The 12,003-nt window shown below is 42.8% G+C and overlaps 1 protein-coding gene across 8 annotated transcripts in view; it reads left to right on the forward strand.

Moving 5' to 3' along the window:
• Window positions 1–289: 289 nt before the first annotated feature.
• LOC136432236 (CD166 antigen homolog) overlaps window positions 290–12,003 on the forward strand; it is a 71,243-nt gene continuing 59,529 nt past the window's right edge. For all 8 annotated transcript variants that reach the window (XM_066423301.1, XM_066423305.1, XM_066423304.1 and 5 more), the window contains exon 1: window positions 290–407. In XM_066423301.1, coding sequence (XP_066279398.1) covers window positions 335–407 — 73 coding nt within the window. In that variant the 5' untranslated portion in view covers window positions 290–334. The remainder of the gene's footprint in view (window positions 408–12,003) is intronic.

The following is a 12,003-nucleotide window of genomic DNA, read 5'->3' on the forward strand; positions in this document are numbered from 1 at the left end:
CGGTGCACGCAAACTTTATATACAGATCCATAGAAATACACGTCCCGCTGCCACCCTCTCTGTCACGCGACCCGTCCCCGCACCAAGTTGGTATGTCTGCGCAGTTCAGCGAGTTCACAGAAATCGCGCCCTTTTTCTGCACAGATTTTGGGACGGGTCTGCCCCCCTGCCAGGTGTCAGCTATTCAACATTTTATTCTTGTTGTCTTCCTATTGTCTAGTATGCAAAATTACGCAAATCAGTATTTCTCGAATAAGGAAAGAAAAAAGAATGACCTCAGGGTGACGTCATTGCCAATTTGCACTATTCATAAATTAGTAGTCGGTGGGTCAAAATGGCGGGTCCGAACGTGTGCTGTGTGTCTCTGTGCTCCCTATTATACGCGGCTTTGGTATGCCTACTACCGGGTGAGTCTGTGTTTTCTGATATTTTTCAGTGTCTACCTTTAGGAAGAATAGATTGTCTGTGAAGCTTGTGCGTTGGGCTGGGAACCAGGTCAGGCTATTGTCCCCGGTGCGCTATGATCGCAGCCGCGGCGTCCCTTGTATAGTACGCGGCGCGCGTGGGTTTCCGGTGCCTTCGCGTTGTAAACGACACGGGCCCGGAGATACACACCTGGGTCATCCCTTTGGCGCAAGCCGCAACACACCTGAGTCCTCTCCTCACAAATTGAAACTGCTGCAAACGATCTTAAGGCAGAATCTTAGAGCTTATCATTCCTCCGACTGGAAATCACAAATTTAAATCCAGCAGCATTTGTGATAAAGTCTGCCATCAGTACAGACACCCCCGCGCCGTACAGGTTGATGTATCGCATATCTGACGGACGCCCCCAACAACAGCTAAACGAAAAGGCGGACTTATCCTTTGCAGTGTGTGTGTTTAAATGTTGAAGCGCTTATGAAGATATGATGGTTCTCAACAGCAAAATGGAGAAGATTGTGTCAGCATTCAATAGAGCATGGTACGAGCGGAATACTAATTGTACCAGAATAGAGAAAGGCGGCACGTGCTTGACCATACATTTTTCTCGAACTGTCATCACGACAATAAAACATGTTAGCTAGCGTTGTTGTAATTTTGCAACTAATCTTTTTAATGTTGTCGGTTAGACTGGACTGGAAAATGTGTGTACAGCACAAAAATAATTGATCACGGCGTGCTTTCAGTATGGAAGGGATTTGTGGTTTGACTTTCCCATTGTCCGGGGTGTTTGCTCCGGGACCGACCGGGAATACCCTCATAGATGGGGGACAGACACGCATGTTGTGTATTTGTGTCACAGGAGTTCACAGAACATTATGTATTCTGCGTATGAAAGGTTTTGGCAACAGTCAGTTTAGTGCTTAGCTTCGGGGAGAGTCTTTACGATTTGATTCTAGCGTTTTGATTTTGATATAGCTGGAGTGAGGGCTCAAACTTAATGGCTATTAACCTATTTTAGGACCGTTGCAAAATGACGTACATTAGATGGTACTGGGACCATTTCTTTTCCATTAAACGCTCTCGTCTGAACCCTGACTGATAGTGATGTTTTGTGGTCAGAAATTTTCCATCAGGCACGCTTGGACACTGACAAGGGTGACCCTGCTGACCCACATTCAGGGGAGCAGCAAGGCGACGGCTTTTATTCTTTGTAGGGAGGGGAGGGACGGGGCCTGCATGCCACAGAGAGCCTCCATTATCCACACCACACTGACCTGAAAGCTGAGGGTTTAGCCATATTTTACTATGAACAGTAGCTCGTGTTTATCTCAAGTCATACTCTCTGAACCTCGATTACGCCGTGGACAGCCATCTTTTGACGCCTCCTATTGTCCTACGTTTTTGATGTGACGTGCGGAAGACGAGTCACGTCGTGACAGATGATGGACAGCGTTCTCTTTCATCGCCAAGTGTCACTAGGGGATCGTCTGAGCTTGGTCCACCGCTAAACAATACATATGTATAGTATCGCGTGTAAAAAAAAGATGTCTGCGAGGAACAACTTGAATTTCTCGCCCTTGAGATGATTGGCGTTCTCTCTGAATGAGAGAATTTACAATGTAACAATACGCAGAGAGCCTTCTTGGGGAAAGTGCATTAGGTTGATTAGACCCCACTCAGACGTCATTGCCCATGTGACATGGGTTTTCCTCCTGATCTTGTCACGCCAGCCATGGGGAAGCATTGCAATTGAACCAGATAATCTAATCCCATATCTAATAGGGGAACAATAATCAGTAAATGGGAGGCTGCGCAAAGGGGCATGTTTATGCAAAGGTACTAAAGGTGTGACCATCATTTTTGGAGATGTCCAGAGGGTATGAGTAGATTCCAATCGAAATTGGGATATTCGATAATTGAAGTGGAAAACTTAATCATCGGAAAAAAAACATTGTATGCACATACCTGCCTCTAGCGAGGTTTTCTGGTCATATCATCGTTCATCTGTGCTATTTACTGTTATTTGCAGGAAATTCTGGGAGCATGAATAATGGTATGAGTCATCAGACATAAGGTAGACTATCTGGTTCAACCATCGATGACCTGTTGTCAACTGGAATTCCCGCTATTTGTCATATGAAAGATTCACGATTCACACCCGTTGTTTCCATGGGTGGGCCATGATTAGGAAGTTATAATGCGGACAGCCATAAAGAAGAGAAGGTATCCTCGGGGGAGGGGGGCGTGATGTCACAGGTCTGTCCTAGATCGCAAGGCGTCACGACCTGTAACACATCACTCATCTACATCGACCATCTCATGAACTCCCATTTACCTCAAACAGATAGATTATAGGATAGTTCATGTCCTAGCTCTTTTCACAAGCATGGGAAGGAATAGCTACCTATTAAACAGGAAGGGCAGCGACTAGTCGTGGCATGTTACTGGGATGACAGACCTTAAGATGTCTTATTGAATCAAAGCAAAAGTATTCCCAAAGCAAGTTGGGAATGCGGTACTGCCATTCCTTGGGGTCGACCTGAGGCTATTTCATGAATATCTGTCGTTCAGTGGATTGATGATATTTGTCTTGTGCAGGTATCTTTGGCTAGATCAGATAGTACTTGCCACATATGTTACGATTTTCGGTAAAATCGACTTATTGAAGCAAAAACCAAGCAACTGATTTTTCGGGGCTGAGTACCGAGACAATGTAAAGTTTACAAAACGGCGGAGTGGTTTGTCCGTCAGTGTTGTTTTTCCCCATTAGGTGGTGTTGTAGAAGGGCTGTTCCGCGTGCCTGCTCTTTTGGAACTAGCCACCTCTCGGGTGTTGTTTACTGTCCAGGGGTGCCATTCCGTGTAGAAACGCGGGAAGGGGGATTATCTTTTACAGAAGAATTGTAGCTTTAATCCGGTTGTACTCACAGAGAGGTTGTGTATTCTGGGTGGCTTGTGTATTTTCTACACACGTTTCTGCTACGGTATTGCCTCTGACGTTTTACCTATTTTAACCTCCTTGGTTTTACTGAGTGATGTCGTTTCCACCATAAACATGTCTGTGAGAAAACACAAGTAAAGACTTTCTCTCATTCACCGAGCAGAGGTTTCTGTCTGAGAGCTAGTACTAGTAGTGGCCGCAACCTTTTTGTGGGGGGAGGCAGACGAAAAACACAAATTGCGGCCACGACTACTAGCCCCAACCGAAACCTCTGCTTGGAGAACCTTCCCTGTCGTGCGCTCGATGGTGGACAGATGTTCCGACCTTTTCAACAACAGAGAGCCGGGCAGAAAAGACGCACTAAGCGTGAAAAACATTTTTGTTGCCCCCCCCCCTCTCTTTACCTGCTGTGCATCACACTCCCCTTCACGACCCTTTCACGGTAGCGACAATAATGCGAACAATACCAATCAATTCTTTCGTGGAGGAACGTGAAAAATGTCTCAATGGGTAGGCCCTACAACTGGTGCCGGGCCCCTTACCGACACCGGTATGTTTAAAGTCGTATCAAGGTGACCCAAGGTTCAATATATTTGTATTTACCTCAATACGCCAATTGCAAGCTATGACAAAACGCCAGCTTACTATAGGCTGTAAGGATATTGCATTCTGTATACAGTGTTCAAACATTGTCATTAAGTCTTCATTTGTTGGCCTTTTTTGACCCGTATTGTTTCGCTTCCCCCGGGATAGATAAGAAAAAAGGACTCGAAAGAATGTGGAAACTATGTGATCGGTTTAGTAGCCGTCCCAAACAAACCGTTATACTTTAAAGTGGGAACAAACATCTGCTGGTAAAAGTGTCCTTTTTAAGTGGCTTTCATTGTACTTTTGTCCATGATTTCGCGCCCGTGGATCAATGTTTAAGAAAAAGGGCAACTCGATAGGTCTGGTGCAGCTCAGTGGTTGTAGGAAAAGTGGTTGTAACAAGAGTGGCAGCAACCTTGTTCTGAACCATAGGTCAGGCGGCCATGTCACTAACGTATTGTGTTCTGGAAGGAGGGGAGGGGTAGCCTCCAAGCAGGCCCAATGGATTGCAAAGTCTATGTTGGTATAATGTAGGTCGACCAACAATTATACAGAAAGAGTATTAAAAAAAAGACCCGCTATGAAAAAATGCATCTTTTTGACCATATTTCAAGCAAACCACAGCACAGTCAGCAAAAAGGTCACTTAAGATATTATCAATGCAAACGATGAAACTTGATCATACGGAGTCTCGTTTGCTATTCGGATCGCTGTAGGGAAAAACAAACCCATGGAATGGCCATTGTGTTGTGCCTACCCGTGATGACGTCGGTCACATCACTGAAGTTTGACGCAGTGCAAACCGCTATCATATTGGATTAAGCACGAGTCTGGCTTTCTGGGGGCTTATAATATCCCTTTTTTAGCATGTGGTATATTAGTTATATTGCATTGGTTTTCTTTCGGCCGTGCCCCGTTTTTAGAACTGATATGCCATCAGAAAGATATATCATACCCCAAAAGCCCAAAGCTATATACACAAAGGAGGCTAGGTTGTGATGTTATTTGTTTCTGGTTGTATGTCAGTTTTGATTGAACCTACGGAGGCGGCTTACAAAAAAACCCCAGCTACAATCAGAACTAGATATACTGTACAACCAGAAAAAAAGAGCCTTAAAAGAAGGCTATAAAAAAGAAACCAGAAGGCACGCCTATTCATTAGTGTAATGAATAATAGCCCATGGATGATCACCTGCTCGACCTTACATTCAGCCGTGCTGGGCTTTTATAAATGATGTATTTAGGTAATTACTTTACGATCCGTCTGTTTTACACCCGGGCTTGTATTGACTCCTTTTTCATGGGGCGTTTGAGATGACAAATGGGCCACGGGGCCAGGGAAAACTCACCCTCCCGCTCATAGAAAATGAAACCCAAGTTGTCGTCTGACGCAGTGACACAACTTACATGAAGAATGCACATTCATCTATGACGACAAGTATTTAAGACTGGGTTGATTGATTTACTGATCATATATTGCAATATTGGTAATAAAAGTTCAAAATGGAATTACTCTTATGTTACAGAATAGCAGGCTCTACGAGTTGAACTTATTTAGCGGGTGTATCCCAATGATTGAAAGACGCCTCTTCTAGTCTGGCTTTTTGTTGGCTTATTATGTGCTTTCTGTTATCAAGGCATATCAGTTCTATTGCACTTGCGCCGTTACAAGAAACCGAGAGCACTAGAAGTAGAACTAGCCTTGGTGTCATCCCAGTTAGTTCCAGGGCTATGGGAGCCCCATAACTAACTAGGATGACACTCAGGCTACACCAGAACTGATATGCCACCAGAAAAAAAAGTATATTATAAGCTCCACAAAACCCCGACTCGTAGAACCTGCAAGGGGAGGCTATACATAGAGAGTCTATCAATCATTTGGACCAACCCGCTACGTAATTTCAACGTTATCTTTTGCATAATTTATGCAGAAACTTGTATTTTCCTTACAATACATGCTACACCTGGACATAAATTATGGTAATGAGGACCTCTATTGCATAATCCATGCAGAAACCTGTATTTCCATTATGGTACATGGTACGGATGTCATACTTCACATGTAGGTACCTTTAGGAAAGTTAAATGCACCTGGACATAACTTATGCCAATGAGGACCTCCTTTTCATATATAATTCCCTTACTGTAAATGCTAAGGATGTCATATTTGATGTGTAGGTAATGGGAGGGGAATATCTTGCATTTTCTCGAAAATGTTGCCTTTTTAGTTCTGTCTTTATTTCGGTAGACCGCTACAAACATTACTGATAAAGCATTTAGCATACGCAGTGACTCGTGGAGTCGTCTGACAATAATGTGTCGACCAATATCAGTACAGAATATATCTAGTTATTAATATATATTAATTCCATCTTTTACACTAGTGTATCGGATTTATGTAGAGTCTATATGATATGATCTGAATGCTGCACGTAGATGCCTGACTTTGAAGGACCATCGGGCTGACGGTCGCGACCTTTGACATGTACGGGTCACCTCCGTGAGTCCAGAATGAACATCGTTGGTGCAGGCGGAACGTTTTGAATGATGATAATCAAATTGCATTCAAAGCTGGGATAACCTTTTGACACGATATGTATAAATCTAAACCCTCCCTATTTCTGGGTGCGCTTGTAGCGGTGCATACAAAAATGGCCTCTCCGTGTAGATATGCAAACTGAGCTTCCGGCTTTGAGATAACGTATTCATATTTGATGGGACGCTATCATTGTCAACATGGTGCACGTGGTGCCTCTCATATTCTAATACTCTCCAGCAACCACTTAGTTTTACAGACGTTAGCCTATAAGAGGTAATATTTCTTTATAAAACTTGAAACAAGGCGATCGCTGGAAATATGTGGCCTCTCTTAACGTAAACACATACATTTCAAAATCGCATTTCAAATCGTTTTGATCAATAGCACGTGTAGATATTGGCTATTCATTAAAACTATTTTCTTATATCATATCAGGGTAATGATAACTAGAATTTGTCATCCATCTACCATTGATATATTACTGTATCGTCGCTGGCTGACATTTGAATTGTCCCTCTTTCAATTCTGATAGCTAGAGTTGTCGTATACGATCGTCGTACGATCGCAAACTGAGGGTATTACTGGGGTATGTAGTCGTGTATGTGTCGTGCAAAAGTCTTGTCACGGGAAAGACAGTCTTAGATCCTTGTCGGCGGTTGGTTCTGTCACAGCCTGCTTGAAAATCCTACGACGTCAAAATCGTACGGCGGCCTATGACCGCGCAGTAATTGAAAAGAAAGAAAGAAAGAAAGAAAGAAAGAAAGAAAGAAAGAAAGAAAGAAAGAAAGAAAGAAAGAAAGAAAGAAAGAAAGAAAGAAAGAAAGAAAGAAAGAAAGAAAGAAAGAAGAGAGAAATGGAGGTGGCATTGTTAAGAAATAGCTGTGGGACCAGTTGGGTGGCCGTGGGGTTGTCTTTCACATGTATAAGGGAGTTCTGTAAACACTGGCGTTGTGTCAACAGTTCTAGTTTCTCTGTACGTCTGCCTACCCAAATGCACACCGGGACTACTAACGACGGCATTAGCACGGCCTTGGCGTGCACACGAGCTTGGAAACATTTCTAAAACAGTAAAAGCTTTCCAGTGGCTTGTACCTAATTTTTGTGAAGTTCTTGTTGTATTCATTATTGTGAATTTCTCGCCGATTCTGTCTATGCTCCCTAGGGCAACAGACTTGCACATAGCAGGGAATTGAAGACAAAATGAGATCATCTTTGTTGACATATTATTGGGACCTTTCTAGGAACCTTTGACCTAACAACCATTCCTATCAGTGTCTCCGTCGTGCTTTAGAATGTGGAAATATACGGAAATAGAACAAAGAAACAAACAACCAAAGAGGCAAACAGACAAACCAAAACCAATACCTCCAGTTTCACGGAGAAAATTAGGAAAGAAAAACTCTCCACTTAATATCCATAAGTTTTAGACAATTTGGAACTGTTGGTGCGTCACCCCACTCTACAAATTGTATTACTCGATTCTGAACAGAGCCATCGGAGCCAGTTATAAGGGTTTCACAAAGGCAGGAAATTGTACTTCCCTTCTTTCATTTCTGCACCATTCCATCAACTTGACTTGCTTCAACTGAAACAGCGATGTAAGATATCCTGTATTCACAGTAAGGCAAAACCTTTAGTAATGAGCGACAAATATGCATCCGCGAAAAACACCCATTTAAGTTCCCCCTATATTTCCTCCTTGTGAAGGCCACACTTTACAAGCCATGTATTATACTACAGTATTACGGATACAGCCGAGTGTGTACAGACATAGGGATTCACTCGTCCATGTAAATATTCCTGCTTGTCATTCATGCAAAATATCCAGGTTGATTATGACGATCGATGGCCCTTAGAGTAATCAGCATTAAGGCCATCTGCTCATTGTATTCATAAATACAGGATTTGTGCAGATGCATTATTCATTGGTGCCAAAAATATGGAACATCCTTGTGATAATTTTGATACGAATTTGTTTTATTATGAAAATCGTGACAAGAATGTCAAAAGATGTTGATATGAAGGACAATTTATTTGAGCTCCTATAGCCCCTCTGAGTCACAATAAGGCCCCTCTCCACTAGACGGCGATCATGGCGCGCTGCGACCTCGCAGCGACCTAAATCGGATTAGTTTAACCCTTGACTTTATAATTTCAATATCATGCAAAATGTAAAAGTATGACTGAAAAGACGACAAATCACACAAGGGCCGTGTACAAAGCTTCGTCCTTTATCTATGAAATTCGTTGAGTGCTCTGTCATATCGCTCGGTCGCAGCGCGGTCGCCGCCCTATTGGAATGGGGGTGTAAAGCTAGGGTCACATTAAACTCACGTCGTACCTACGATGGGGGTTTCTTCCGTCATGACATTTGCATAAATTATCACCTTGCTATCATGTACTACCTGAAAAAAATGAAGGTTGAGGAAGGTTTATGAAGCTTAAGAAAGGGTTTTTTCAAAAATATCCCAAAATTCCTCAGCCACCCTTCAACAATACCTTAAGTTTTCCCTGATATTGCCAATGTTGATGCAAAGTGTAACCACCAGAACACGGTAGCAACCTGAAAACAACGAGCCCGTGGAACAGCTTCCAAGGTTAGATTTTCCACGTGTCAGATCTAGTACCACACACAGGTGATGCATACAATACTTTACTGTCTACATACACATGGGTTCATAATTACATCAGACCTCAGTCCTATCCTGTCTCTATTTTTAGTTTGCCAATATACGGTTTGCGGATGGCCAAGAGAAAGAATATTGCAGGTCAGCCAGTATTGTGCAAAAAGAAAGCACATAATAAGCAAAAAAAGTCCAACAAAAACTGAAACTGAAAATAGAGACAGGATAGGACTGAGGTATGATCTAATTATAAACCCATGTGTATACAGACATCAAGCAATTATATGCGCGTGGTTCTGGACCTGACACGTAGACAATCTAAACTTGGAAGCAGGCTCTTCTGCGGGCGCACTGTTTTCTGGTTGCTATTGTGTTCTGATGGTTACAATTTGCATCAACATCGGCAACATATCAGGGTAACTGAAACCATCAGAACATGGTCGAAATTTATGAATTCGTCACCTAATCATTAGATAAAAAGGCCGCAGTGAAACGTGAATATGGGGCTACAAAAATCGTACCACGATGGATGAAATTTTGAACATTGCCCGACGATCTGCGATAGCTGATTTTACCTACGATTTACCTACGATTTACCTGCAATCATCGTGCGTTGTACGGGAAATGCATCGTAGCCTAGGTGCATCGTAGGTACGACGTGAGTTTAATGTGACAGGGGCTTAACATTACACCGAATGACCTGTAACGCATAACCTTTGCACATCCAGCTGTAAGCGTAGTTTAATTCTATCAAATGATAATGCTCCTACAGTATTTGGTGGTAACGAGTTAGTTCTAGTGAAAACGATTTTTGAACACCTCAATTTTGGGTTGATACTCTGGTACTTGAAGGCATGGCTATTTCTTGTTCTTTTCTGAGTTGGTATTAGATCATTAGTAGTCGGTACGTCCACCAGTTTATTAGTAATTTTGTAAATCATGCATAGTCTGGATATTTTTCGAGTGGCATCCACTGTAGATATCCGTTTTCATTTTGGTGAAATACTAGCACCCCTGTCGTGGTATTGGTAAGCATGGTATTCTCGTATATGTAGTACTACCTTTACAATACACTAGACCCCACCCCCAGTCAAACACATTTACCCAACCATCAAACAAAAACTCAAGAGATGGATAAATGATAGAAAAGAAAACTGTATTACAAATTATATTTTATCGATATCCCGTGATTGACCCTTTCTTGAATCATTTCTGTGTGCTTGAGATTTTTCTAGCTATTATCAGTATTATGCAGCCCTGTCTGGACCTGTCTAAATGTAGTCGTCTACAATGTGATAAAAACATTGTTTAGGCATAACTGAATTTACTTAGCTTGACGGAAGCCCTTACTTTTGTTGTGCGGAATGGTGCATTGCCAATTTGTCATTTGATGGCTACTTGAAGACCCTAGCCTTGTCAGTTCATTCACCTGTAGACTGTAATTACTCTTGCACCTGCTCTTCCAGAGACGTCCAATGCCTCGGAAGGCAGAGTCGTCTGTCCTTGGCGGATCTATATTGGCGCCTCGGCGGTAAAACATTTATTTTCCACACGACGGGTGGCCTTGATCGTACAGGCAGATCGGGCAAATGGATCTCAATGTTGTGTTTCCGATCTCAGTCCTGAAAAAATTAGAGTCTGTCTTTGTTTCAAGTTTGTCTTTAGATATTCCGACCGAAGTGATCTAACAAATACAGTTAAACAATGTAACACTGAGATGCATAAGGATTCTGGTATATTCAACATCATGTTATGACTATACCGATAGTGATAGATCTATACATATCGTGCAAGCACAAGTATAGAAATAAACTGAACAAAGATGTGCCGTGTTTACTACTATTGTTACATCAACTGTTCAAAGACTTAATCTGTTAACATAACAGAGTTAAACAGACTGTGAAATGCGGGGAATCTGTAAGAATATTTGCAAGAGGATTTATTGGAATTCTGTCAGACATTTCAGGTAGCATCCACTACCTTTCTTTAGTATTGAAAGGTAGTGGATGCTACTTGAAACGTCTGACCGTTTCCAGAATCATATCCCGTTGCTTGAGTAACTGTTTTTGGGCGTATCTTATTACCCGGAGTTTCGAACCTTCATCGAATCCTGTTTTTCATTTCATCACTCAGATGTCAGATCGAAAATCTTGTCCCTTGCAAGCCACCAACTAAAAAAAAGGCTTGGGTCGGCAGTTTTTTACCAGAGTCGGTCGGGTAACCGGAAACACAACATCTTTTCCTACGCCTCAGCCAAGTAGTCTGCCCACAATGCACCTGTAGCTGTGCCCCAGGAGACAGATAGACAGAGACAGGTGCTATTCACGACCGTCACCGCCGGGACCGTTACTGCCAGGCTACCGGCGCCAGTCGGCGGCTTCCCGGCCCCCAGGGTACACCACATCCAACAATGACGGCGCTAGCGCCCAACAATAGCCCCGTAACCCCGGTGATCTCAGACTACTGCAGCATAGTCGCAATGTGACATATCATTTATCAATGCACGTTTGGCGAATTATGTTGAGCCAAGAAGCAATTTCATCTTTGAAATGAAAATGAAAATAAAATCTTTATGATTCTCAAAGGCGAGTAAAAAGCAGTTCGAAATCGCGGTAAAAGAGATCGGTCGTCAAGAAATTAATTTTTTCTCGTATATCAGATCAGAATATGAGCCATGATTTGTAACACTGTGGTGGTAAGTCCTGTTAGACCTCACGAAATCACGTACAATGTGAAGGCCCCCGAGGCGCATTGTCTGTAAATCCCCTGTCACACATAGCCGACCATGGCCTCCCGGCATTCTCCAGACTATGGTTGGGAGTTAGTCGTGAGTAAGGTCGTCTGTGCTTGGCGAGTAGTCTTCGCCAGCCGACTGAAAATTCCAGG

This window comes from Branchiostoma lanceolatum, chromosome 4, assembly GCF_035083965.1.
Source record: "Branchiostoma lanceolatum isolate klBraLanc5 chromosome 4, klBraLanc5.hap2, whole genome shotgun sequence".
NCBI classification, from domain to species: domain Eukaryota; kingdom Metazoa; phylum Chordata; class Leptocardii; order Amphioxiformes; family Branchiostomatidae; genus Branchiostoma; species Branchiostoma lanceolatum.